This window comes from Rhagoletis zephyria, unplaced genomic scaffold, assembly GCF_001687245.7.
Source record: "Rhagoletis zephyria isolate East Lansing unplaced genomic scaffold, Rhagoletis_zephyria_1.1 Rzeph_scaffold_00322, whole genome shotgun sequence".
In the NCBI taxonomy this organism is placed as follows: Eukaryota; Metazoa; Arthropoda; class Insecta; order Diptera; family Tephritidae; genus Rhagoletis; species Rhagoletis zephyria.
In genome coordinates, this window is record NW_016157406.1 from 37,564 (window position 1) to 64,171 (window position 26,608).

The window sequence follows — 26,608 nt, forward strand, 5'->3', positions numbered from 1 at the left end:
GTATGCCGGAATTGTGGCATCCTTCGTCCAAAAGCTACATGAATAAAATAAAAAGAACGGCCGGACATGAGAAATTATTACTAATCTTAGGTGATGTCCGAAAAAAATAAATTCTTAACGATCAAATTATCGAAAGGAATTGAAAAAAATTATTGACTCCAAGCGCTCCGGAGCTGGTACAGAAGACGTTTATATTCCAAAGTCTTGGACATTTAACGCTCTTCACTTTTTAAATAAAAATGAGAAGCCTGTTGACCTGGTAAGTAAATTTGTTTTAAAGATTTCCTTGAATTCTACTCATACTCTAGTGAATACCTAGCTATAAAGGTGGAAAGAAAAGAAAGTAGTATGTAGATTGTCTGTTGTTTTAAGTGAAAACTTTTATTATTCTTTTTTTTCATATACATAAGTGATAAAAATTGAGTGGCAAAAGTTAGCATCTATATTCGTCATTGTAATATTTGCAAAATTTGTCTCTAATAGTTTTGGCACATCTTGTTGAATTTCGCGCCGAACTGCTTTGTACGGTGGTTAATTGAAAATTATACTCATTGGAATTTGGTGCCTGATAATTAGAATCTTTTCTCATTAAATAATTGTGCAGATAAAAACAAGCTGCTGTCACTTTTGCGGCTTTCTGCGGGCTGTACAAAAGACAAAAACTGGCCTTTTTTACCAGTGTTGACATCGAAAATTCCCCGGACCTGAGTTAATTCCCAAAAATTTCGTGCATTTGTTCGGCTGCTTATGCTCATTTTAAAGAGGAAAATGCATAGTTAAAGCAAATAAAGGCTGGTTATGCAAATAATCGAGCCCGTCTACCGTATAAGACTTCATTCTGTGAACTTTGAAATAAGTAGGATAAATGAAATGCATTTAAGTTTAACTTGCATAAAGATTTTTTTTAATTTGTATTTTTGTGGGCCTAAAATTTTCTTTTTGTTTTATTAGGATTTTAGAACTGCAGCCATGCAAATTTTCGTTAAGACCCTAACGCGCAAGACTATTACTCTTGAGGTTGAGCCTTCGGATACAATTGAGCATGTGAAGGCAAAAATTCAAGACAAGGGAGGGATCCCCCCAGATCAACAGCGCCTAATTTTCGCAGGAAAACAATAGGAAGATGGGCGAACCTTAGCCGGTTACAATATTCAAAAGGAATCTACTTTACATTTAGTACTTCGGCTCAGGGGAGGTGCTAAAAGCGCAAGAAGAAGAACTACTCCACACCTAAGAAAATCTAGCATAGGAGGAAGAAGGTCAAATTGGCCGTTTTGAAATATTATAAGGTATGCCTATAGGCACATAGTGAATCGGCTAGCAAAGTGTCGATTTCAAACGTGTATGCACGTTTTAGAGATGCATGATTCAATAATACAAGGTTCGATAAACTGACAGTTGTCTCTCTCGCACCGCTCCCTAGCACCAGCACCGTGTTGCTTCTTTGCAAATTTTCTTGGAAAAGGTGTAGCTTTGGTGTGAAATAGAAGCACATTTAAGGGCCGTTTACTCAATGTCTGGTTAACACTAATCTGCGGTTAAACATCGTTATCGACGTTACCGACTCCCTGTTATATGCATGGAGTCGAAGACGACGGTAACGATGTTTAACCGCAGATTAGTGTTAACCAGACATTGAGTAACCGGCCCTAAGTGAAGAAAACATAAATTGTTTTTAAATTGGATGTTTACAAAATCTCATAGTCGTTTTATTTTATTTCTGAGTCCTTTTGCAGTTTTTAAACACCTAAATAGCACAGAAATTACGTAAGTCACGTAGATATATTAATATTTCCTTCAATATTTCGCTTAAAATTCTAGATTTCTTGCAAGTACATTGGAATTTACAAAACGAATTTCACTACTAATTGCGTACCTTTCTACTACCATTTTCGCAACAAGGGATTGCATTCTTGCCCTTTCTCTGTCTTTCGTAAAGGCAACCTTTTGTAAGGGAGTGTCAAACCGCGGCTGTCAATAATTATCTAACCTTGTATTATTGAGTCATGCATATGAAGCACATTTAACTGATAAAAACATAAATTGATTTAAATTGGATGTTTACATAAATCTCGTAGTAGTTTTATTTTAATTTTGAGTCCTTTTACAGTTTTAATACTGCTAAGTAGCACATAAATTACGTAATTCACGTAGATATATAAATACTTCGTTCAATGTTTCGTTTCAAATGCCAGATTTCCTGCAAATACATTAGAACTTACAAAAGGAATTTCACTACTAATTGCCTACTTTGCGTACTTTTCTACTACCATTTTTGCAACAAGGGATTGCATTTTTCTCCTTTCTCTGTCCTTCGTAAATGCAACCTTTTGTAAGGGAGTGTCAAACCGCGGCTGTCAATAATTATCTAACCTTGTATTATTGAATCATGGCTTTGTTTCTTTTCTTTTCTAGCTGATAATTATCAGGAAGAAGAAGAATGAGAAAATTGTAGGAATTACGCTCGCAGAGAGCGAAATAACGAAAAAGTAAAGAAACGAAAAACTAGCAGAAACTATTTGGCGCGAATTTTTGTTTATCCATTTTGACAGCTGCTAGCGGGAGAGCCAAAAAAAAGAAGAGCGTAAGAACGAGAGAGAGCTGCTAGTTTCTGCTAGCTTTTTGCGTTAAGAAACGCTTTCCAGCAGAAATTAGTGATAATTTGTGATAATTATCTCTTAAGAAATGCCTCATGGTAGAGATGTATCCAAGGCGCATTCATGACGTGTATGTATCTATGAGAGCGCAAATACTAAAGAGCAAAACGTAGATAGAGTAAAATAGCATAGCGTCGTTTTCAACGAATTTTGTTTTCTTCGCTATGCTAGGTGCTCTTTTTACGTTTTGCTCGCCGCTTCACAATATGCTTACCCTGAGAAGGATGAATTGTAAAACAGGATATTAATAAACTGTTCATTTAGGTCGATGAAAATGGCAAAATACTTCGCCTTCGTCGCGAGTGCCCTGGTAAAAATTGTGGAGTTGGAGTGTTTATGGCTGCTCATGAGGATCGCCATTATTGTGGAAAATGCCAATTAACATTTGTTTTTTCCAAGCCTGAAGACAAATAAATTACTATATCTGTATACACGTCAGTACTAGATTCCATGCTTAATTTTTAATGGTCGCTATTGGGCTTCTTTAGAGTAGAATAAACAGACAGTGCAAGCGCGCATAGGGCCATGTCTCACGATCAATATTTATTGACGTGATCCAAGTATCGCGATATTTATTGACTGTGTAGCATGCAATATTGATGGATCGTGATCCATATCGCAAAATTTCTAGAAATTTTGAAATCTGGATCGCGGATCGCAGTACTGTCAATAAATATTGAACGTGTAGCATATTTCGTTCGCGATACGTCAATACGTGTGTATTTCAAAATAAAGTGGAGATTTAAATGTTAAAGGCGAAACGTTAATTATCGGAATAATTATTTATTTGGCAGCGGAAATTTTTAATAATGTCGGACGACGAAAGCGCACATATCCAGCCGGCGGTGTTGGGATAAACGAATGGCCAAAGGTGTTTGAAGGAGTTTATCCTACAATTGGAAAGTATGCCGGAATTGTGGCATCCTTCGTCCAAAAGCTACATGAATAAAATAAAAAGAACGGCCGGACATGAGAAATTATTACTAATCTTAGGTGATGTCCGAAAAAAATAAATTCTTAACGATCAAATTATCGAAAGGAATTGAAAAAAATTATTGACTCCAAGCGCTCCGGAGCTGGTACAGAAGACGTTTATATTCCAAAGTCTTGGACATTTAACGCTCTTCACTTTTTAAATAAAAATGAGAAGCCTGTTGACCTGGTAAGTAAATTTGTTTTAAAGATTTCCTTGAATTCTACTCATACTCTAGTGAATACCTAGCTATAAAGGTGGAAAGAAAAGAAAGTAGTATGTAGATTGTCTGTTGTTTTAAGTGAAAACTTTTATTATTCTTTTTTTTCATATACATAAGTGATAAAAATTGAGTGGCAAAAGTTAGCATCTATATTCGTCATTGTAATATTTGCAAAATTTGTCTCTTATAGTTTTGGCACATCTTGTTGAATTTCGCGCCGAACTGCTTTGTACGGTGGTTAATTGAAAATTATACTCATTGGAATTTGGTGCCTGATAATTAGAATCTTTTCTCATTAAATAATTGTGCAGATAAAAACAAGCTGCTGTCACTTTTGCGGCTTTCTGCGGGCTGAGACTTATGGCTTTCTGGAAAACTCCAAATTTATTGGCGAGGATACCAAACACACACTCAATGACACATCTAGCCTTCGATAACCGTTTATTAAACAATTGCTCTTCTTGTGATACTCTTTTTTGAGGATAAGGCTTCATAAAGTTAGGGCCTAGCTCGAAAGCTTCGTCTCCTATAAAAACATATGGGAATGATATCGAGGTGTTTGGCAATGGTGTCCATTCCGGTATATTTAAACGATTTTGTTGCAAACGCTCCCAGAATTTAGTGTAAAACAAGACACCACCATCAGACACGCGTCCATTGCATCCAATATCAACCATGACAAATTCCTTTTTAACGTTCGCAGTAGCCATAAGAACGATACTGTATGTTCCTTTATAGTTATAATAAAGCGCTCCCGAACCATTTGGACGCTTTATTTTTACGTGTTTCCCGTTAACTGCGCCGATGCAGTTATAAAAATTATGTAATACACGAAATTCATCAGAAACACTACTCCACTCTTCTGCTGTACTAGTCATCTAAAAAAAGAAATTTGAAAACCATTTTATAAATAAAATATAAAATTAACTCTCAGTTTCACCAATCAATTTTAAAATTTATCAGACCGTTAAAATTTAAAATGACAAATTTTCCGAACTACATTTTATCATTTTAAATTTTAACAGGCTGATAATTTTAAAATTGATTGGTGCAAACGGGCATAAATGTAAAGAATTAAAATCAATTTTATTAATTAACAATAATTTTCTTTCTTTCAGAACCAGGTAGAATCGCAAAATGTGGACGAATTGGTGCAAGTTGAGGAGCAGACAAATAGAGAGGACTTATCTAACACTTCCTTTTCATCTATTAGCGAGTTGGCTCCTCCTCGGAAAACAAAAAAAATTGTGCAGTGGCTAAACAAAACGAGCTAATTGAAAAAGCATGTTCCCTATTGTCTGCACCCTNATTAACAATAATTTTCTTTCTTTCAGAACCAGGTAGAATCGCAAAATGTGTGACGAATTGCAAGTTGAGGAGCAGACAAATAGAGAGGACTTATCTAACACTTCCTTTTCATCTATTAGCGAGTTGGCTCCTCCTCGGAAAACAAAAAAAATTGTGCAGTGGCTAAACAAAACGAGCTAATTGAAAAGGCATGTTCCCTATTGTCTGCACCCTAAAGTTCTACAAACATAAACGCAACGGCATTATACTGGAGTGAAAAATTAGAGCATCTAAATCCAACGCAGCGTATGCCAGCTGAAAAAGGAATTAATGATATTTTATTTGAAGCAGAACTGGGAAACTTGAGACGTAACTCTGTTAAAATAATTGTATATCCAGACGCTTGCAACACGGATGTGTCATCAGCTCCGACACCAGAACCCACAATGTATAATCAATTACCACCATTACCACGTTTCTCTGAATCATCACCGCAACCAGATATTAAAGCTATTCGAGTCCAAAGACCGCCACCTATTTATGTACCACCGCCAACACCTTCACCAGACTCCAATTTTGGAATGCCTCTGCAGAGTGAATATATAACACCTAACTACCCGCATACTCCGTCTCCTATTCTATCTTCGCAATCTAGTTTTTCCTCGCAATTGCCTCCAAGTGGCCAAGCAATGCTAATATACAATACTGAAGTAGGTGCCACTGAAGAAATACAAAGCACAGAGGAATACTCACTAAGATCTCTTTTTTCATCATTCCCTGGCAACTAAAATTATTACATAAATCATATGTATTTATTTGCACAGTTTTCTGAATAAATTATAACAAAATACCATATGTACATGTGTATCATTTAGTACACTTACTTTAATGCAGTTTCGAAGAGCGTATATCAAAGCTTCACATGTATCCATGATCGCTTCGCTTATTGCTTGCCGCGACATAATCGCTGTATACCGCACCTGCTTAAAGTAGCTGTAAAATAATCACAATAAGTTGTGAACAAATATCATTAGATTTGGGTACATCCCTTCCTGTTGCTAAATAATGCAAAGTCACCGCCAGTTTTTCTGTTGGCGAAATGGCAGCTCTCATAACTGTATCTTGCTTAGTTATATATGGGCTGATTAATTCAAGAATATGGTCGAAACTTTCAGTGGAGATCCGAAAGTAATTTTCGTAGTCGCTTAATTCCTTGCAAAGTCGAATCGAATCCAATAATCTCAAATGAGTGTACCTATGCCGCTCCAGGTACCATCTTCGACTCCCATACTTCATCTTTGTTTCTTTTTTTTTAATGAAAATGCCAGTAATATGGCTAAACACGCTCTTTTTGAATTTTCTTGCATTTTTCTTATTTAAAAACGACTTGCACAGTTCAAAAGTTTGAAAATAATGACGCGATAAATATTGAAGGTGTAGCATAGCAGAGAGTGGAGCATCATGCATCAATATGGATCACGATACTGGATCGCGATCCATATTGATCGTGAGACAGGGCCCATAGGAGCATACCGATTTTCCCTCTCAACCATTTCATTGTGCATACTTACAAGTAGGAATGCGCGATACCGATAGGATATTCAATATATCAACATCGTTGTTCATCATATCGGTCAATTTATATCGATATCACGAGTTGCGATACGATATCGAAACAATATTGGCGCGTATTCATAGTCCAGCAACTAAGTCGAAACTAACAAAGTTGCAACTTAAATTTAAGTACCAACTTAAAATTTACTTCTATTCATAGTCGCATTTCAGACTTCTACTAAGTAGTTTCGACTTAGTTTACGATATAGCAAAACGAGTGTGAAAATGTATCGATTTTTCTTTACGATATTTTGGAAAAATTACATTTTTATTAAATAATGTAAAGTTTGATCATCCGTTTATGTAATTTTTATTTTCATTGCATGATTATGCAAAAGAATAAAGTATAATTTTCTTGTTAATTGTGGGAAATAGCCAGTACAACCGCATTGATGTGAAGTCGATGTTTATCGAAAGCATGCTGTGACATACAAATAGTAGATATATAAATCTTATGCACAAATTTACTTTAAAAGAACTAGTGTGAAACTGACTTATTATTTGAGAATTTATATAAATTATTCCAATTAAAAAATTCTGATGTAGCTTTNCATTGCATGATTATGCAAAAGAATAAAGTATAATTTTCTTGTTAATTGTGGGAAATAGCCAGTACAACCGCATTGATGTGAAGTCGATGTTTATCGAAAGCATGCTGTGACATACAAATAGTAGATATATAAATCTTATGCACAAATTTACTTTAAAAGAACTAGTGTGAAACTGACTTATTATTTGAGAATTTATATAAATTATTCCAATTAAAAAATTCTGATGTAGCTTTTAGAGTTGTCAAACTATCGATGGCACTATCGATAGTGTCGATAGTTTCAATTTTTTTAGACTATCAATACTCATTGATAGTTTTTTTTTTATACTATCAAAAATATCGATAGTTTAGTAGGACTATCGAACTATTGTTGGTAATACCTGCATTTTTTAATTTGAATTAAAAATTTTGTTTTTTAGTCATATTCAAATATGCACTTATTTAGGCCAATATTCATACATGTGTTATTCGTAAGTCCTGTTTTGTTTGTATAACTTGTGTTTGTTTTTGAGCTTTCTAAAAAGAGAAGTATTTTGGCTAAGCAGTTACTTAATTTTGAATGAATATAACTTTTATGAGATAATATTTATTTCACTATGATCCTGTAAAAACAAAGAAACCTAACTGATTTAGCGTTGTCGATAGTGCTATCGATAGTTTTGTATTTTTCGAGACTATCGTGAATATTGATAGTTTTTCTGAAAACTATCAAAACTATCGATGGTGTGCCTATCGATAGTCTGACACCTCTAGTAGCTTTATTCGAATTGTAATACGCATTTAATTTCATCTTCCGATTAATGCACCGTTTTTGCTGCATTTAGGGCCGATTACTCAATGTCTGGTTAACACTAATCTGCGGTTAAACATCGTTATCGACGTCTTCGACACCATGCATACAAAAGGGAGTCGGTAACGTCGATAACTATGTTTAACGGGAGATTAGCGTTAACCAGACATTGAGTAACCGGCCCTTAAAATGCAACATTTAGCACTTTCGAACATATGTTTTCGAAGAGCGTTCATGCTATCGCATTTAGCAAATGTACATTTACGCGAGTTCGAAATCGTATGCTTTTGACAAACAGCCGTGTTCCAGTCACTTATTCAGATCCGTATCTATTACGATCAATTCTCACGCAGAAGATAATGTGCAAAAATCCTACTGAAAAGGAAAAAATAAATTTTAAACCAAAACTTCAATACAAAAAGTTGAATTGTTTTATCCATGACCGACCATTTATTTAGGTATATATTCATTTGTCGGTGCTGTCAATTCAAATTTCCTCACTTAATTAGGAAACAAAACAAACAGAATTGATCACAAATTGATACAGATTTCTATCAGCATCACATCGATATTGAATTTTCTTAACTTTTCTTTATCCAAATAATGGCAGCTAGCCACTGTATACTCGAAAATGCAATGTTGCCACTTTTTCTCATTAAGGGCCGGTTACTCAATGTCTGGTTAACACTAATCTCCGGTTAAACATAGTTATCGACGTTCTAACTCCATGCATATAACAGGGAGTCGATAAGGTCGGTAACGATGTTTACCGGGGGATTAGTGTTAACCGGAGATAGGGAAACCGGCCCTAAAATATCGAAACAATGGCGCATATTCATAGTCATGTTGTACTCAACTAAGTCGAAACTATTCTAAGTCACAACTAAAGCTATTCATAGTCACCTTAGTTTCGACTTTTCTGGCTAAGTACCAACTTAAAATTTAGTTTCGGCTGCAGCTGCAACTAAGTCGTAACTAGGAAGAAGTATTTTATCAAATTAAGGGAAAACAGACGAAATATGTAAAAATAAAGTTAGTAGAGGGTGATTTTGATAATATTGAATAATCTCCAATTAAAATTTACAAAGATCGATCCATTTTATTCGGAAGAAGAAATTAAATGCGTATTACAATTCGAATAAAGCTACATCACAATTTAATAATTGGAATAATTTAGATAAATTCTCAAATAATAAGTCAGCTTCACGCTAGTTCTTTTAAAGTAAATTTGTGCATAACACTTAGGGCCGTTTGCACCATGTCTAGTTAACGCTAACTGGAGGTACATCCTTCAGTTAAGCACGTTAACTGCTTTATCGATCACATGTTAAATGATGGATGTCGATAACGTCGATAAAGATGTTTAACTGGGAATTAGAATTAACTAGACATGGTGCAAATGGCCCTTAGTTGCTGAACTATGAATACGCGCCAATATATCTTTATTAACCATTTCGTTTTCGATATTTCCGATATTCAATATATCGATATTATTTTAGTAGATATATCGGTGTTGGATATTGTAAATTTAGAATATCGCGATATCGATATACCGAATTTTCATTGCCGATACGCACAGCTACTTACAAGTGAAAAAAGAATCAGATGTTTTCCCAAAATGCCTCACAGCTGAGATCACCTGATTCTATGTGCTACAGGGTTACACTCAATATATATAAAAAAAACTTTAAACGGACTCTGACAAAACCCTCAAGAAAAGTTCTATTAAGTTTAGGAGTCATTGACCAAAAGCTTTAATATATTAAACTGCTGTAAACATGGGAATTCATTTAAATCAATGCATATTTGGCCAATTTTTATGGTTATTTCAATAACTTTAGTCTTTTTCTACATCCCTTTAAACACCCTGTCTAACATTTTGACAGGTTATTTCTACCTTTTTACAGGATATTTCTATGTATTTTCCAGGCGGTTTCCAATCAGAAGAAGAACACTTGTCACATTGATGTATGCACAATGCTCTCAACGACGCTAAAAATAAAAAAGTAACTGGGCGTCGATATAGGTTTTTGACGCAAGTATAACGGTATAATTTTTTTGGGGGGCAACGACAACTACGGTTACGCAAAGTCAAAGGTCAAACGCAGCACTTCAAATCCATATATCTCGACATTTATCGCACAGATTCTAAAACTCTTGATGTTATTCAATATAAATGTTTACAAGGGTCGTTTACATAATGGGGCTTTCGCACGCGGCGATTTTTCAGGCAACTTTTGTGTTCAACTCACGCAGGGTTGCACGGAAAAAAATTAAATGGCTAAAAATATTAAAATATTCGCCATAAAAGGGCGTCTGCATTGTTCAACTTTGAATTCTACTTTTGGTTGGAGAGCCTTTCAACTAATCGCTTTCAACAAAGTTGGCCGCCAGCCAACATTTAAGCTGAAATTAGTCAAGAACGTAAACCTACCGGTACGTAAACCCGAGTCAGCAAACGCGATCTGTCTTACCAGAGCGCCATGTAAATGAAAACTCAACACCGCAGAATTTTTCTGTGGTTGTAGCCCGTAGCGCAAAAATCTGCGGAATTTGCAACCGATTTCTTCCTTCTATAGATGCTTGGCACTCCGCCAGTTTTGCAGATGGTAAAAAAGTTATAAGTTCCTATTCAAAATACGTTTAAAATATTTGAAATTTATTATTGGATAAGGTTTTTTATTGAAAACTAAGTAGTTTATATTTAGCTACGATCTATTATAGCACGCAAAATAAATATCTCTGTTAAATATATATATTTAACTCATTTTTAAGAAAACCGCATATATATATAAATTTGACCTCAAATTGGGAGCAGTGCATAGTGTAAACAGAGGATAAAAGCGTTAATGAATTTGAAATAAAGTGGCAATAGCAGCGATTTGAGGTTATAATAATTTTGGCAGGCGCAAAGTTTGTTTACTCTGTTTTATTAAAGAAAAATATAAAATGAAGGTGAATAAATGATTTTGTTTGCATAAAACAATAACCGGAGACGTTTTAATAGAGTTTTAAAAGTGTTAACTGGTGATTTAGTGCATTTTTGACGTGGTAATTGCTCATAGAAAACAACGAAATTTAACAAAAGTTTTTTGTTTACAATTTTAAATGTTTATTAATATTAGCCCTCCCCCTCCGGATTGTTAATAGGGGGACCGAAACGCGTCGTTTGGTACCCCTCCCGACTTTTTCGGAGCTTTTTTTAGCAATTGCAGCCCTATACTAGAGAATTACCTTTAAAACTATCAACAGCTCTACGATTTTGTTCTCACAAGTGAAACTAGCCTTTCGAGCTTGTGTTTTGTATTCACGACGTTAAAACTGCATGAAATTGATAAAAACTTGTTTAAAATTAGTGTCTAGCCGCCAAAAAGTATGAAAACAAATGCAAAATCATACATTTTTAACACTTTTCTAACACTTCGCTACACCAACGAAAGCGAAATTCTGTTCGGCAGAAAATTCGATACTTAACGAAAATTTCGACACGGTTGCATAGCTCATAATCAACTCAAGCTCGAATGCAACTCATAATATGGGCCAAAATATGGAGGACAAAGGGCCATTCAGATACGACTTTCCTCGCTTTGCTTGACAGTTCAAACTTCGACAACAAAGCGTGAAACGCAGAAGGTATGCTACAATAAATGCTGTGACAGCTTTTGCGTTCTCCTTTTCCTCCATATTTTTTATCTGTTAAATAGATAGCAATATGATAATATGCATTAATAATAGCAATAAAAATTCCTGTTTACCCTATTTTTGTCATTAAATGCAAATGCAAGCGCACGAGAAAAGATACATGTAGACAGCTGATTGCCAAAGCGGGCAAAAGTTGAGAGTTGCCCAAGATTTGGCTTCGATTTACTTTGCTTTGCTTCAAACTTTTTTATGTGAGCATACTCGTGCATATGCCTACATCGATCTTATATATCAAAGTAAAAAACTATCAAGCAAATCGAAGAAAGTTGTATGTGAATCAGCCTAAAGCGTTTATTGTAGCGTACCTTCCACGCTTCACGCTTTGTTGTCAAAGTTCGAACTGTCAAGCACAGCAAGGAGTCTTTTAAAAGGTGTTCGCACGAGGCGATTTTGCATTCAACTCACACAGCGTTGCACGAAAAAAAGTTGAATGGCTAAATTAGTCAAGAACGCAGAACGTATACTTAAACGCAGTCTGCATACGCAGAATTTTGTCGAGTACTGGAGCCCTCATTGTTGCTTACTACAGTGTTGTCACTCATCAATGCCATTTCATAAACTTACATTTTCAACTACAATTTTCCCTGCTATAATAGATCGTAGCTAAATAAATACTACTTAGTTTTCAACAAAAAACCTTATCCAATAGTAAATTTCAAATATTTTAAACGTATTTTGAATAGGAACTTATAACTTTTTTACCATCTGCAAAACTGACGGAGTGGCAAGCATCTATAGAAGGAAGAAATCGGCTTACACGTAAAAATCTAAATTCCGCAGATTTCTGCGGTACGGGCTACAACTACAGAAAAATTCTGCGGTGTTGAGTTTTCATTTACATGGCGCTCTGGTAAGACAGATCGCGTTAGCTGACTCGGGTTTACGTACCGGTAGGTTTACGTTCTTGACTAATTTCAGCTTAAATGTTGGCTGGCGACCAAGAATGATAGAATACAAGATTGCGCCGTCCTGGGCGTTGACATTTGTGTACCACAAGTAAACAAAGAATAGAGCGAAAAGAAAAACGAGTTGAAACTGCCAAAACAGTTCACTTTACAACGAAAAACGTGTTTTAATTTTGCTAAATGCGAAAATATTGTATTTTTACCTAATCTATTAGAGAATAGGTAACATTTTAGTGCACTCCATTAATTTGCAATTGAGGCTGCTTCAGCAAACGATTTAGTGCACTCTATTGCTTTGCAATTAAGGCTGCTGCAGAAAACTGCGTCAGCATCTCAGCGGGATTGATTAGTTAACTTGCTAATGGAGGCTGCTTGGAGCAGAAGCAACATCATTGTGAGGAAATGCTGTTAATGTAATAATAAAAAAACATTTCGAGAACGGCTTTGCCGTGCCCAATGTACACAAAATGCAGCGATTCGTCCCAGCGCTACACTTGCATCTACGCATCTTGTATCTTGATGGCTGTCGCAATTTAACACACATCACTTCATTTTATTAGTTTTTACGCAGTCTTCAACTCAAAAATCACTTACAAATTGCAAATTAACACAGTTTAAACTGATGTTTCACTTATAATTCAAATTTTTCTTTCGCTGATTTGTAGACAAAGGTTTATTTATAAGTTACCACAACTGTCAAAATCGGCAAAACCAAAGTAGCGGTACCACTGACGGCGCCACCTTTGTTGGCTGCACCGTGGCTGGCGACCAACTTTGTTGAAAGCGATTAGTTGAAAGGCTCTCCAACCAAAAGTAGAATTCAAAGTTGAACAATGCAGACGCCCTTTTATGGCGAATATTTTAATATTTTTAGCCATTTAATTTTTTTCCGTGCAACCCTGCGTGAGTTGAACACAAAAGTTGCCTGAAAAATCGCCGCGTGCGAAAGCCCCATTATGTAAACGACCCTTGTAAACATTTATATTGAATAACATCAAGAGTTTTAGAATCTGTGCGATAAATGTCGAGATATTTGGATTTGAAGTGCTGCGTTTGACCTTTGACTTTCCGTAACCGTAGTTGTCGTTTCCCCCCAAAAAAATTATACCGTTATACTTGCGTCAAAAACCTATATCGACGCCCAGTTACTTTTTTATTTTTAGCGTCGTTGAGAGCATTGTGCATACATCAATGTGACAAGTGTTCTTCTTCTGATTGGAAACCGCCTGGAAAATACATAGAAATATCCTGTAAAAAGGTAGAAATAACCTGTCAAAATGTTAGACAGGGTGTTTAAAGGGATGTAGAAAAAGACTAAAGTTATTGAAATAACCTTAAAAATTGGCAAAATATGCATTGATTTAAATGAATTCCCATGTTTACAGCAGTTTAATATATTAAAGCATTTTGGTCAATGACTCCTAAACTTAATAGAACTTTTCTTGCTGGTTTTGTCAAAGTCCGTTTAAAGTTTTTTTTTATATATATTGAGTGTAACCCTGTAGCACATAGAATCAGGTGATCTCAGCTGTGAGGCATTTTGGGAAAACATCTGATTTTTTTTCACTTGTAAGTAGGTGTGCGTATCGGCAATGAAAATTCGGTATATCGATATCGCGATATTCTAAACTTGTTGTTGCTGTTGTAGCGGCTACAACAACCCCGCCCAGATCGGTTGGTATCTCAGTCGTTGTCGTCAAGTTCCACTAACGGCAACTTCTATTGGGTTGGTCCACAAGGACAAAGCCGGTAGGGTTGTCCGGTTTTCCGGGCATGCGAAGAGATATTTCCAGTCATGTGGGGTCTCTCCGCATGCCGGACGCTCATTTGGCACATCCTCACTCAATCTACTTTGGTGGGAGTTCAACCTGCTGCAGTAACCAGAGCGGAGTCGGGCTATTGTCGTTCGTGTCTCCCGAGGCAGATGAAGCTCCGTCTCGTCTATGTCCGGGGGCGGTATGCCTAGAACGGCATTCACAGGTCTAGAGTCTACATAACTCGAGACTGACTCCCTGTGAATGCCGTTCAGGGCCAGTCGGTAAGCTGAAGGGTCCAGAGGTTGCTTGATGAACCTCTGGACTTCGTCCGTCAGTTCATATAGATATTCTAAACTCATAGTATCCAATACCGATATATCTACTAAAATAATATCGATATATTGAATATCGGAAATATCGAAAACGAAATGGTTAATAAAGATATATTGTTTATGAAACTACATACATATACTTGGAATTAAAATGCAAATAAGCCTAAATTAAAATAACGAAGTTACTTTGGATAAGTACCTTCAAAGAGACACACCTTTTCATACGTAAAGTGACGAGCAAAACTGTAACATGGTGTAACACTTTTTATTTCAGCCACCGCTATCTTTCCAACTTCTAACGACTTTCATACTTTTGTTGTATATTCTTATTGGTACACTCCTGCTTCCTCTCTCATAAATATTTGAAGTCAATCCAACAACAATAATAAAACCAGCAGACAAAAATGTAAATTAAGGCATATGTTACAGTTTTGCACTTATATATTTTTAATAACCTTTTGAGAATTTTCACGAAAAAAGAGAATTGTAAACACAATGTTCAATATACCTTTTTTTAGTTCCTGGATGCAATTTGGCATACCTTATTTGTATCTGTAAAAATTCTGGAGGTTTAGCCTCCCATATATCCTTGGTTTGCTTTCATAGCTCATGTACTCCATTGGACGGACTTGCATACGACATAGTTGCCAACTTGGTGCTTTAAGCACTAGATTTAGTGTTTTTTGAAAATTAAAACGCCAAAAAAAACTATTTAGTGCCTAGTGCCTTTTTTAGTGCTTTTTTTCTGAACTAAAATTACTTCGAGATAGTTAAAACCTGAAATAATTTGAAATATTTAAGGCTGTGGCAGCACTGAATTTACAAGAAACTCACCTTTTTAAATTCTATTCGCGTTGAAAATGCTAGTACGCAAGTAAGTTAAGTATTTTTTTCTTTTCTAATTATTTGTAAAAATTTTTTTTTTTTTACCACCTGAGTAAAACACATCGTTTCTTGGTGCTAAATCCAAATCTGGCCTCTTGCTCCAGCACTAGAATTTTGAGATATCCTAACCTCAAAGTGCCAAAAACACGGTTTTTAGCGATTTTTGAGGTTATATAATGAAAACATCAAATTATTTGCTCATTTCTAATTAGGGCATTATTTTCGTTTGATGCGATTCGATTTTTCTTTCTCGAGATATACCAGATTTAATGTGAAGTACTTCGGTATTACGTTATGAAAAAAGCATCCCTTGATTCAAACAAATTTGGTGCTTTTAGTGTGGTAAAACGCTTTTTTCCAAGTTTTTGGTGCTTTTTGAAAATCAAAAGATGGCAAGACTGATTTTCGACGAGATTCATATCCGCGGATTGTGGAGGTAATTTCAAAATAGCAAATTTTTGCTTTGCATCCAGTCTTTTCGAACATATGCAGTATGTTTTGGGTGATTTTTCAGCAGAAACTCTCATTTTTCGACTACATCTTGCAAATTTTGTTGAAATATGAATAGGTACTGTTCTTTACGCATAATGCGTATTAACCGACCAACAATATTTTTGAAATACAACCCCGAACTATTATTGACCGACCACTGTGATTCACAGTTTGCCTCACATGATGCGCTTAAGCTTAATTTGGGTCTTTGATCCAATACCATGCCCGGCCATCTGATTGAAAGCGATTAATTTAGTCTTGTCGGTCCAACTAACCTTCAATTAAATCTTAAAAATGTGTTTCTTTATTGCATTCTGTAAGGGCTAACGTATCCCAATAGGCAACGGTCCGGTTTTCGTGCGATCCGGCAAAATGATACCACTCTCGCACATGTATTTTGATCAAAATGGTTTTTCTTCTTTTATTATGCCTTTGCGTTCAATTTGACAATTCTTTGCCTCGCTGTCTACTAATTCGCATTCAATTTTAATACCTTAAGCGCTTCTGTGATAGTGGCTGCGCGCTACTTGCTACTACATTCACAAGATATCGGACCGTAATATTTTTTGGCAAACTTACTTTGTCCTTAATAACATTTTAAATCTATTATTTACATTTATGTTTCCTGATTAACCATATTAATTACTGGTAATCACTTCTTGAATAAATTACAATACTGAAAAAAGTCATCTGACTTCCAACTATGCAAAAGATAACTGTAAAATGCAAAACTGAGTGAGTGCAAAAATGTAACATTGGCCTTAATTTACATTTTTGCCTGCCGGTTTTATTGTTGTTGTTGGATTGACTTCAAATCTTTATGAGAGGGAGCAGGGGTGTACCAAAAAGAATATACAATAAAAGTATGAAAGTCGTTAGAAGTTGGAAAGATAACGGTGGCTGAAATAAAATTGTTACACCATGTTACAGTTTTGCTCGTCACTGTATGTATGTACTGTGAAGTACAAATTTTGATTTTTATGAATTTTTGTTTTTCATGCTTACTATGCCAAAAGAACAACAAATTTTTCCAACTAGTCAATTTTATTCTCAATTCAGAAGCCCAGAGTAGGAAGAGAAAAGTTTCCGATATTTCACATATCGAAACAATATAGTATCGCAACTCGTGATATCGATATAATTAATCGATATGAACAACGATGTTGATATATTGAATATCGCATCGGTATCGCGCATCCCTACTTGTAAGTATGTACTAGAGGTGTCAAACTATCGATAGTTTTCAGAAAAACTATCAATATTCACGATAGTCTCGAAAAAAACAAAACTATCGATAGTGCTCTAAATCAGTTAGGTTGCTTTGTTTTTACAGGATCATAGTGAAATAAATATTATCTTATAAAAGTTATAATCATTCAAAATTAAGTAACTGCTTAGCCAAAATACTTCTCCTTTTAGGAAGTTTAAAAACAAACACAAGTTATACAAACAAAACAGGATTTACGATTAACATATGTATAATTTCAAAAAAATTGGGAGATGATCGATAGTCCTACTAAACTATCGATGTTTTCGATAGTATGGCTGCATTTCTTTATCCATTCTGAACGTTTGGAATAAACTTTTTTGTTTACTTATTCTTTAGAACGTTCCTGATGATATGTTAACGTATATTTCAAACGCATTCTGTTTATTCCGGTAGTGATATGGGATTATCCGGAATGTATAAAGAAACGCAGCCTATATGAAAAAACTATCAATGAGTATTGATAGTCTAAAAAAATTTAAACTATCGATACTATCGATAGTGCTATCGATAGTTTGACAACTCTAGTATGTACAATGCAATGGTTCAGAGGGGAAAATCGGTATGCTCCTATGCGCGCTTGTTCTGTCCGTCAATTCTACTCTAAAGCCCAATAGCGATTATAAAAAATTAAGCATGGAATCTAGTCCTGACGTGTATACAGATATAGTAATTTATTTGTCTTCAGGCTTGGAAAAAACAAATGTTAATTGGCATTTTCCACAGTAATGACGATCTTCATGAGCAGCCATAAACACTCCAGCTCCACAATTTTCACCAGGGCACTCGCGACGAAGGCGATGTATTTTGCCATTTTCATCGACCTAAATGAAGTTTATTAATATCCTGTTTTACAATTCATCCTTCTCAGGGTAAGCATATTGTGAAGCGGCGAGCAAAACGTAAAAAGAGCACCTAGCATAGCGAAGAAAACAAAATTCGTTGAAAACGACGCTATGCTATTTTACTCTATCTACGTTTTGCTCTTTAGTATTTGCGCTCTCATAGACGCCTTGAGCATGAATGCGCCTTGGATACATCTTTACTACGTGCATACAAGTTTGAAATCGACACTTTGCTAGCCGCTTCACTATGTGCCTATAGGCATACCTTATAATATTTCAAAACCGCCAATTTGACCTTCTTCCTCTTATGCTTGATTTTCTTAGGTGTGGAGTAGTTCTTCTTCTTGCGCTTTTTAGCACCTCCCCTGAGCCGAAGTACTAAATGTAAAGTAGATTCCTTTTGAATATTGTAATCGGCTAAGGTTCGCCCATCTTCTAATTGCTTTCCTGCGAAAATTAGGCGCTGTTGATCTGGAGGGATCCCTTCCTTGTCTTGAATTTTCGCCTTAACATGCTCAATTGTATCCGAAGGCTCAACCTCAAGAGTAATAGTCTTGCCCGTTAGGGTCTTAACGAAAATTTGCATGGCTGCAGTTCTAAAATCCTAATAAAACAAAAAAGAAAATTTTAGGCCCACAAAAATACAAAATAAAAGAAATCTTTATGCAAGTTAAAATTAAATGCATTTCATTTATCCCATTTATTTCAAAGTTAACAGAAAGAAGTCTTAGGCTATTGTATGCTGTTCCATTTAAATAAGCAAAACTGCATTTATAACACCATCATTTTCGGGGTTGTTAGTTACTTGAGCATATTTGCCCCAGACAATTTTTCCAGTTTGCGTAACAAGTCCCAGATCAGAAATGTTTACTTCGATCACAGTTCCCTTTGTAATTACCCCTAATGAAGTTAACATCGTAGAACTAGGATTCTTTTTAACACCAATTATGGAAAGATAAAATGTAGTTTTAAGTTCTGGGTGGGTAACATGAGCCTTGTTCATTCTGAGACCCATGGGTCTTATGAACCTTTCGAATTTTGGAGGTTTTCTTGTATAGTTTTCACCAACGTATGTCACTTTAGTCACCATTCGCTTCCAAGCCTTACGTTTAGTTTTTCCAGTTCTAACTTCTCTGAATACTTCGGCATCGGAATGAGCTCGCACTTTTGGTAGTGGAACATCCCATTTACCGGCCTTTTCTTTCCGTTTCTGCTTTATCATATTGGACAGGACCTTAGCATTAGCTTGTTGACCTCTATCCAATAAATAATGCGGAACTGCCCCTTCTTGAACACTTTCTTCTTGTTTCTTGCATTTTTTCTCCTGATGCGCTTTTATCTCCTTTGTAATTTGAATTTTCTCATTTCTTCTCTCTTTGTTAAATATTTTAGCTTTGATACCACGAAGTTTACGGGCTTTGCGTGCCCTTTCCTTTGGCAAGCGAGCTTCTTTCTTACGTTTACGTTCTTCATAATCTAATCGCCGACCGTACAGCTTAAAATGCCGTTCCATGTACTCATTTTGAGGCATGATGAATTAACTTCAAACTAAAAAATATGTAGAAGGCCACTACATCCAATATTATTCAGGCGCAACTCGTGATTATACCGCTATGTATTTAGTTAACAGTTTACCGAATATCACATAAAATTAATTCGCCCCGCTTAAGAAAAACCAGTTCCCAGCTCAAAATTGCTTAGCAATTATCATTTGTAGAAAAACTCACCTACATACGCAAAAGCCACGATACGAAAAGGAAACTATTTCCGAAAAATCAACAGGAAGAGCATTATATTACACGAATTCCATAAACGCATTTTGCTTGTGTTTGTGGAAACCAAGTAATAAAATTGGCGGATTTGATTCGCAAATGTAGTACAACAAGGGTCTTCACAGCACGTTCCAACATGGTTTTAAAATTCTGATACATTTCTGACATTTTGGTTGACACTAATATTTTATTTATAGGGAATTTACATGATTCAACTTTCGCAGGCGATTAGTTGAACCAAAAGTTGAACGAAAGTAGGCAGCCGAGAAACTTCATTGAAAGCGATTAGTTGAAAGGCCGTTTACACCAGCCGATTGTTGCATTCAACTAAAAATCGCCTGAAAAAACGCCTCATGTAAATTCCCTATTAACTTGATTCATTTGGGGGAAGACTTTCCTTTACGGCCGATCGATGTGTGCGTGATGGGTGAAAGGGGAGGCCTTGTGGTACCTGCCACACCCAATTTCGGAGCAGGAATGAATTGCAGTTAACAAAAATGTTACTCCCGACTGCCTAGGCACCTTATAGATCTGTAGGGAGCCCTTACAAAAATGGGCAAAAATCACAAGGGGTCTTCCCTTAAACTCGTAGAAGCCTCGTAAACCTCGTAAAGCTCGTAAAATAACTGTAAAAATTTTTATGGAGCTCTATTTACGAGCCCCTCCGAAATTTACGAGGCAAATTTGATGCGCTAACGACCAATTTTCGGCATTTTTAATTGTATTTTCGCCAAGAGTGATAAAGAAAAGATGGTGGGATGTTATGGGCAATACTTGCTGCGAAACAAAAATTGCTGCACCAAATCCTGGTTGATTTGTCAAACAGTCACTTTACGCACCTATTTATATTTTTTCGCAAAGGGGGCGTTCCCATAAAACCCTCGTAAACCTAGCCTCACAATTTTTACTTTCGTGTGTTTTGAGTAGATGTAGGCTTGACTTGCACCGCTGAGTGCTGCATGAGAAGAGGGGGCCGCCAAGGGCACATAACATTTCTTGTGCATAAAGGCGAAGTCCCCAGGCTCCAGAGGATTCTGAAAAAATTCTTCTGCGTAGGCGGCCTTCGGTCGAGCTTAAGGATTATAACCCTTAGTAAGTAGGATTCTCCTTTCCGTGTTGCATGAGAAGAGGGGCGGACGCCCCTCTTCCATTGTCAAGTGAGATTCTTTGGCAACGTGTACATGTGATAAATAACAATACCCCCCTACCCATTACGACGTAAAATGTATGATGAAACAATGAAAATAAATGCAAAGAATAATAAGCGAATAAAATGAATGAATTTCAACCCCTTACTGTATTGACTTAGAGTTTCTGCAAATTTTCGGCACTTATAATTGTATTTAAGCCGATATAGATAGATATAAGATGGCGGGATATTATGGAAAATACTGCGAAACCAAATTGCTTCACAAAATCCTGGCAGATCTGTCAAACAGTCATAAAAAAGCCTCGTAAACTTACGAGTTTTACGCAGTTTAAGACCTTACGAGTTTAAGGGAATTCCCTAAGGCCGTGGTTACGCCACCAATTTCTATTGGCAATCACCGTGTAATTGCTGTTGTCCACAGCACGTAGTGAGAGAATTTTCGAAATCGAACAGCCAGCATGATTTGCTGGGTGAACCGAACAGCCAGCACGCCATTTTGCGAAAAAGTATTAGTATTAAATATAAGAATAGTAATAAATATTTTTTATTATTATTATAAAGTAGATATTATAAAAAATCTATATATATAAAAATGAAATGTTTTTCGCATGACCGCGATGCGTGACCAAACGGCTGAACCGATTTCAAGTCTGTAAAAAGTACTTTATTGGACCAGCTGTGTGGAAGGTTTTTCGATTTAAAAAAATTTGAATTTTTTTGTTGTTGTTGCCGAAAAATGAAGAATGCCGAGACGTCACGATTTCACAATTTCATAGAGTTTTCCGTGTATTGAATGTCACTAAACTACTAAACGGCTGGACCGATTTCGTTCATATTTGGAACATATGTCAGCACCTTGAAGGGAAAAATTCCCACTAAAAATTCNGTCACGATTTCACAATTTCATAGAGTTTTCCGTGTATTGAATGTCACTAAACTACTAAACGGCTGGACCGATTTCGTTCATATTTGGAACATATGTCAGCACCTTGAAGGGAAAAATTCCTACTAAAAATTCAATCGCTAGGTGGCGCTGGGGTTGGGATATTCCTAAAAATTGCATTTACTTGCCGATTTGGCTCATGTTTAGAATACAATTTAGCCAATTGAAAATAAATATTTGGATATAAAACTTACCCGATAGGTGGCCCGGGGCCGTGATATCCCCAAAAATTATTTTACGCAAAGAGAAGAATAGATATATGTACTATATATTTGTGGAATGTGTATGTATTTATGTATAGTTGCGTTCCAGATGCTTTACGATATTCACGAAATTCACGATTTGCAGGAACAGCAAAAATGCAAAGAATAAACCTTATGGTCACCTGGAACGACTTCCTGTAAAAACCTGCAAATCGTGAAGCATCTGGAACGCAACTTATGCATGTATGTGCCAGGTTGCAGTCGAAACGGACGGACAGCATCGAACAAAATTTTGACAGAGTATTGCCATGACACCTGGGCCTATAATAGGGTGAATAAAATTAGGATCCGACAAGGGAGCTTGGCACCTCCCATAAGCGTGAAATTTTTAATCAGCCATAACTTTCCGACCATAAGTCACACGAACTTGAAATTCGGTATGCAGACATATCAATGGTAGGTGCGCATAGGCAGATATATACAAACGAGTTTGTAAAAGGTGGGGTGGCACATCCCATAGGCGTGGAATTTGTTATCAGCTATAACTTCGCAGCCATAAGTCCCACGAACTTGAAATTTGGTATAAAGACATTTCAATGGTAGGTGCTTATAGGAGGGTATATATAAACGAGTCTGTAAAAAGGGGCGTGGCATATCCCACAGGCGTGGAATTTTTTTTCAGCCATAACTACGGAGCCATAAGTCCCACGAACTTGAAATTAGGTATGCAGACATATCAATGGTAGGTGCTTATAGGAGGGTATATATATAAACGAGTTTGTAAAAAGGGGAGTGGCATATCCCATAGGCGTGGAATTTTTTATCAGCCATAACTTCGGACCCATAAGTCCCACGAACTTGAAATTTGGTATGCAGACATATCAATGGTAGGTGCTTATAGGAGGGTATATATATAAACGAGTTTGTAAAAAGGGGAGTGGCATATCCCATAGGCGTGGAATTTTTTATCAGCCATAACTTCGGACCCATAAGTCCCACGAACTTGAAATTTGGTATGCAGACATATCAATGTCAGGTGCTTATACGAGGGTTTATATCAACGAGTTTGTAAAAAGGGGCAAGGCACATTCCGTATGCGTGAAATTTTTTATCAGGTATGACTTCGGAAACATAAGTTACATGAACTTGAAACTTGGTATGCAGACAAACCAATGGTAGGTGCTCATAGGCAGGTATATACAAACGAGTTTGTAAAAGGGGGCGTGGCACATCCCATAGGCGTGGAATTTTTTATCAGCTATAACTTCGGAACCATAAGACCCACAAACTTGAAATTAGGTATGCAGACCAACCAATAGTAGGTGCTTATAGGAGGGTATATGTAAACGAGTTTGCAAAAGGGGGCGTGGCACATCCCATAGGCGTGGAATTTTTTATCAGCTATAACTTCGGAACCATAAGACCCACAAACTTGAAATTAGGTATGCAGACCAACCAATAGTAGGTGCTTATAGGAGGGTATATGTAAACGAGTTTGCAAAAGGGGGCGTGGCACATCCCTTAGGCGTGGAATTTTTTATCAGCTATAACTTCGGAACCATAAGACCCACAAACTTGAAATTAGGTATGCAGACCAACCAATAGTAGGTGCTTATAGGAGGGTATATGTAAACGAGTTTGCAAAAGGGGGCGTGGCACATCCCTTAGGCGTGGAATTTTTTATCAGCTATAACTTCGGAGCCATAAGTCCTACGAACTTGAAACTAGGTATGCAGACATTTCAATGGTAGGTGCTTATAGGAGGGTATATATAAACGAGTTTGTAAAAAGGGGCGGGGCATATCCCATAGGCGTGGAATTTTTATCAGCCATAACTTCGGAATCATAAGTCCCACGAACTTGAAATTTGGTATGCAGACATATCAATGGCAGGTGCTTATACAAGGGTTTATATCAACGAGTTTGTAAAAAGGGGCGTGGCACATTCCGTAGGCGTGAATTTTTTTATCAGGTATGACTTCGGAACCATAGTAAGGTATATATGAATCGCTTTGTAAAAGGGGGCGTGGCCTATCCCATATTCGTGGAAGTTTTATCAGCTATAACTTCAACACCATAAGTCACATGAAATTGAAATTTGGTGGCAGACATATCTATGGTAGGTGTTTATAAGGTAAGGTATATATAAATGGCTTTGTAAAAGGGGGCGTGGCACATCCCATAGGCGTCGAAATTTTATCAGCTATAACTTCAAAATGTATGCAGACATACATATATATGGGAGTTGTTTAGATTAATATATATATATATATGAGTAATGTATGAGGGCGATACATTGGTATTCATCAATTATGTATATTACTCGGATATTTAAAACTGTGTCTTAAAGCTTAAACAGACGACAGCGTTGATCCGGATTAACCCGGTCTTAATTTGGATCAACCGCAGTTAATTCCTGAGTTGATCCGGATCAACGCTGCCGTATGTTTATGCCTTTATAGTCTTTAGACCATTTCGAAACGGAAAGATTAAATCGTTTTTTTTTTGATCCCGCGATGCTGTTAAACAAAAAATTTTCATTCATATTGAATAAATCTCCTTCCGAAATAAGCATTCTACCGGAAAAGTGGCGCTGTTCTAAAACAGCTAAGCGAGTAGGCAGATAAACGGAATGTATAGTTTTCCTTTAATTTGTGCTGAATTGAATATTTGTACTACTGTTTTATATTTTGATTTGTTTACCCCGAACAACGTCGGGTGCTCTGCTAGTATTATTATAAAAATTAAATATTAAAGAAAGAAAAAATATTAAGTTCTTCCATTTTTAATTTTCTGAGTTAATATTTTTATGCGTTTTTAGTTGCATTTTTACTTCAGTGCTGCCATTATGTGCGAAATTGTATTAAATGGAAAAAGGCATTTCTTAAGAAGCAATCCTGTGCTCGCCAATCAGCAAACAGAGCGTAACCACTTCTCACCAATCACCGAAATTTTTCTCTTTTGATTGCCAATTAAAATTGGTGGCATAACCACGGCCTAAGGGATTAAATCCGGCAAAAATAGCCATCTTACAAATGCCTTTATCAAGATAAAAAATGCCCACGCACAAATATTGACTCTGAAAAAATGTATGTCAGGCAACAAATATGACAGTTGGTAGGCAAAACCTTTTGCTGTGTACATGTGATAAATAATAATTCCACCCTACCCATTGCGACGTAATAAGCGAAACAAAAGTAGTCATATATATATATTTATATAGATTTTTTATATTAGTTAATCTTATAAATATTATAAATGTGAAAGTCTGTATGTTTGGATGTTTGGGAAATCATCACGCGGAAACGACTACACGGATTTGCATGAAATTTTGAACACAGATAGCTTATGGGCCAGATTGGTTAATAGGCTAATTTTTTAATAGTTGCCACCTGTTAAAAAAGTTTCATTTATTTAATATGCGGGAACGACTGAATGGATTTGCATGAAAGTTTGCACACAGATAGCTTATAACCTAGATTGGAAAATATCCTACTTTTCTTAAGAGTTGCCACCTGTTAAACAAGTTTCATTAAATTAATACGCGGAAACGACTAAATGGTTTTGCATGAAATTTTGCAAGCAGATAGCTTATGACCTACAGTGGAAAAGAGGCTAATTTTTTGGAAGAGTTGCCACCTGTTAAAAAAGTTTCCTTAACTCGCTTAAAAAATAACGAGCTATAACGAAATGGGCACAGAAATAAAATCTAACATCATTAAATTATTTTTCCTATTATGTATAAAAGCGCGGGGTGAAACCCGCGGGTATAAGCTAGTATTAAATAATAACAGTCTTCTTCTTTCTTCTTTATTGGCGCTGTAACCGCCTAAGCGATTTTGGCCGAGTCCAAAACAGCACGCCAGTCATTTCTCTTCTGTGCTAACTGACGCCAATTGGAAATGCCAAGTCCTTCTCCACCTGGTCTTTCCAACGCAGAGGGGGCCTTCCTCTTCCTCTGTTACCAGCATCGCGGCCCGCGTTGAATATTTTCAGAGCAGGAGCGTTTATGTCCATTCGAACGACATGGCTAAGCCAGCGGAGTCGCTGAATTTTAATTCGCTGCACTATGTCTATATCGTTGTAAATCTCATACAGTTCATCGTTAAATCGTCTGCGATATTCGCCATCACCAACGGGTAAAGGTCCGTAAATCTTTCGCAGAATCTTTCTCTCGAAAACTCCAAGAGCCGCCTCATCAGATTCATTGTCCATGCCTCCGCGCCATACACCAGCACAGGCATGATGAGTGACTTATAGA

General features: G+C 36.4%; 3 protein-coding genes and 1 pseudogene across 5 annotated transcripts; 1 reads left to right on the forward strand and 3 right to left on the reverse strand.

The window, feature by feature from the left end:
- LOC108359004 (ubiquitin-40S ribosomal protein S27a-like) overlaps positions 1–3,098 on the forward strand; it is a 6,039-nt pseudogene extending 2,941 nt beyond the window's left edge.
- Positions 3,099–3,826: 728 nt separating this feature from the next.
- Positions 3,827–17,564, reverse strand: LOC108359001 (putative nuclease HARBI1). 3 transcript variants are annotated; one of them, XM_017610612.1, is made up of 3 exons: positions 6,189–6,821; positions 6,025–6,133; positions 3,827–4,731 (listed from the first exon to the last, which is right to left on the reverse strand). In XM_017610612.1, exons 1-3 carry the CDS (start codon positions 6,605–6,607, stop codon positions 3,994–3,996), a joined length of 1,266 nt encoding a protein of 421 aa, XP_017466101.1. In that variant the 5' UTR covers positions 6,608–6,821; the 3' UTR covers positions 3,827–3,993. The 3 variants fall into 3 exon arrangements, with proteins under 3 accessions (XP_017466101.1, XP_017466103.1, XP_017466102.1); XM_017610614.1 differs by lacking the exons at positions 6,025–6,133; positions 6,189–6,821 and adding an exon at positions 17,173–17,564; XM_017610613.1 differs by having other exon boundaries at positions 6,025–6,821.
- A 512-nt stretch (positions 17,565–18,076) lies between these two features.
- RpS27A (ribosomal protein S27A) lies at positions 18,077–20,106 on the reverse strand. Its single transcript, XM_017610616.1, has 3 exons — positions 20,007–20,106; positions 18,545–18,883; positions 18,077–18,258 (listed from the first exon to the last, which is right to left on the reverse strand). The coding sequence occupies exons 2-3, from the start codon at positions 18,863–18,865 to the stop codon at positions 18,109–18,111; spliced, it is 471 nt and encodes a 156-aa protein (XP_017466105.1). The 5' UTR covers positions 18,866–18,883; positions 20,007–20,106; the 3' UTR covers positions 18,077–18,108.
- Ip259 (NSA2 ribosome biogenesis factor-like IP259) lies at positions 18,944–20,000 on the reverse strand. The gene has a single exon (XM_017610615.1). It carries the CDS (start codon positions 19,808–19,810, stop codon positions 19,031–19,033), a length of 780 nt encoding a protein of 259 aa, XP_017466104.1. The 5' UTR covers positions 19,811–20,000; the 3' UTR covers positions 18,944–19,030.
- Positions 20,107–26,608: the final 6,502 nt, after the last annotated feature.

What these genes read in the sequence shown, in the direction of transcription:
- LOC108359001 (XM_017610612.1), bottom strand. Translation starts at nt 6,607, where the DNA reads ATGCATGATGCTCCACTCTCTGCTATGCTACACCTTCAATATTTATCG. An exon ending in CATTATTTAGCAACAGGAAG is followed by an intron (nt 6,134 to 6,188) that starts GGATGTACCCAA and finishes ATTATTTTACAG; the next exon opens with CTACTTTAAGCAGGTGCGGT. An exon ending in CTCTTCGAAACTGCATTAAA is followed by an intron (nt 4,732 to 6,024) that starts GTAAGTGTACTA and finishes TTCTTTTTTTAG; the next exon opens with ATGACTAGTACAGCAGAAGA.
- RpS27A (XM_017610616.1), bottom strand. Translation starts at nt 18,865, where the DNA reads ATGCAAATTTTCGTTAAGACCCTAACGGGCAAGACTATTACTCTTGAG. An exon ending in CGGTTTTGAAATATTATAAG is followed by an intron (nt 18,259 to 18,544) that starts GTATGCCTATAG and finishes AACTTCATTTAG; the next exon opens with GTCGATGAAAATGGCAAAAT.
- Ip259 (XM_017610615.1), bottom strand. Translation starts at nt 19,810, where the DNA reads ATGCCTCAAAATGAGTACATGGAACGGCATTTTAAGCTGTACGGTCGG.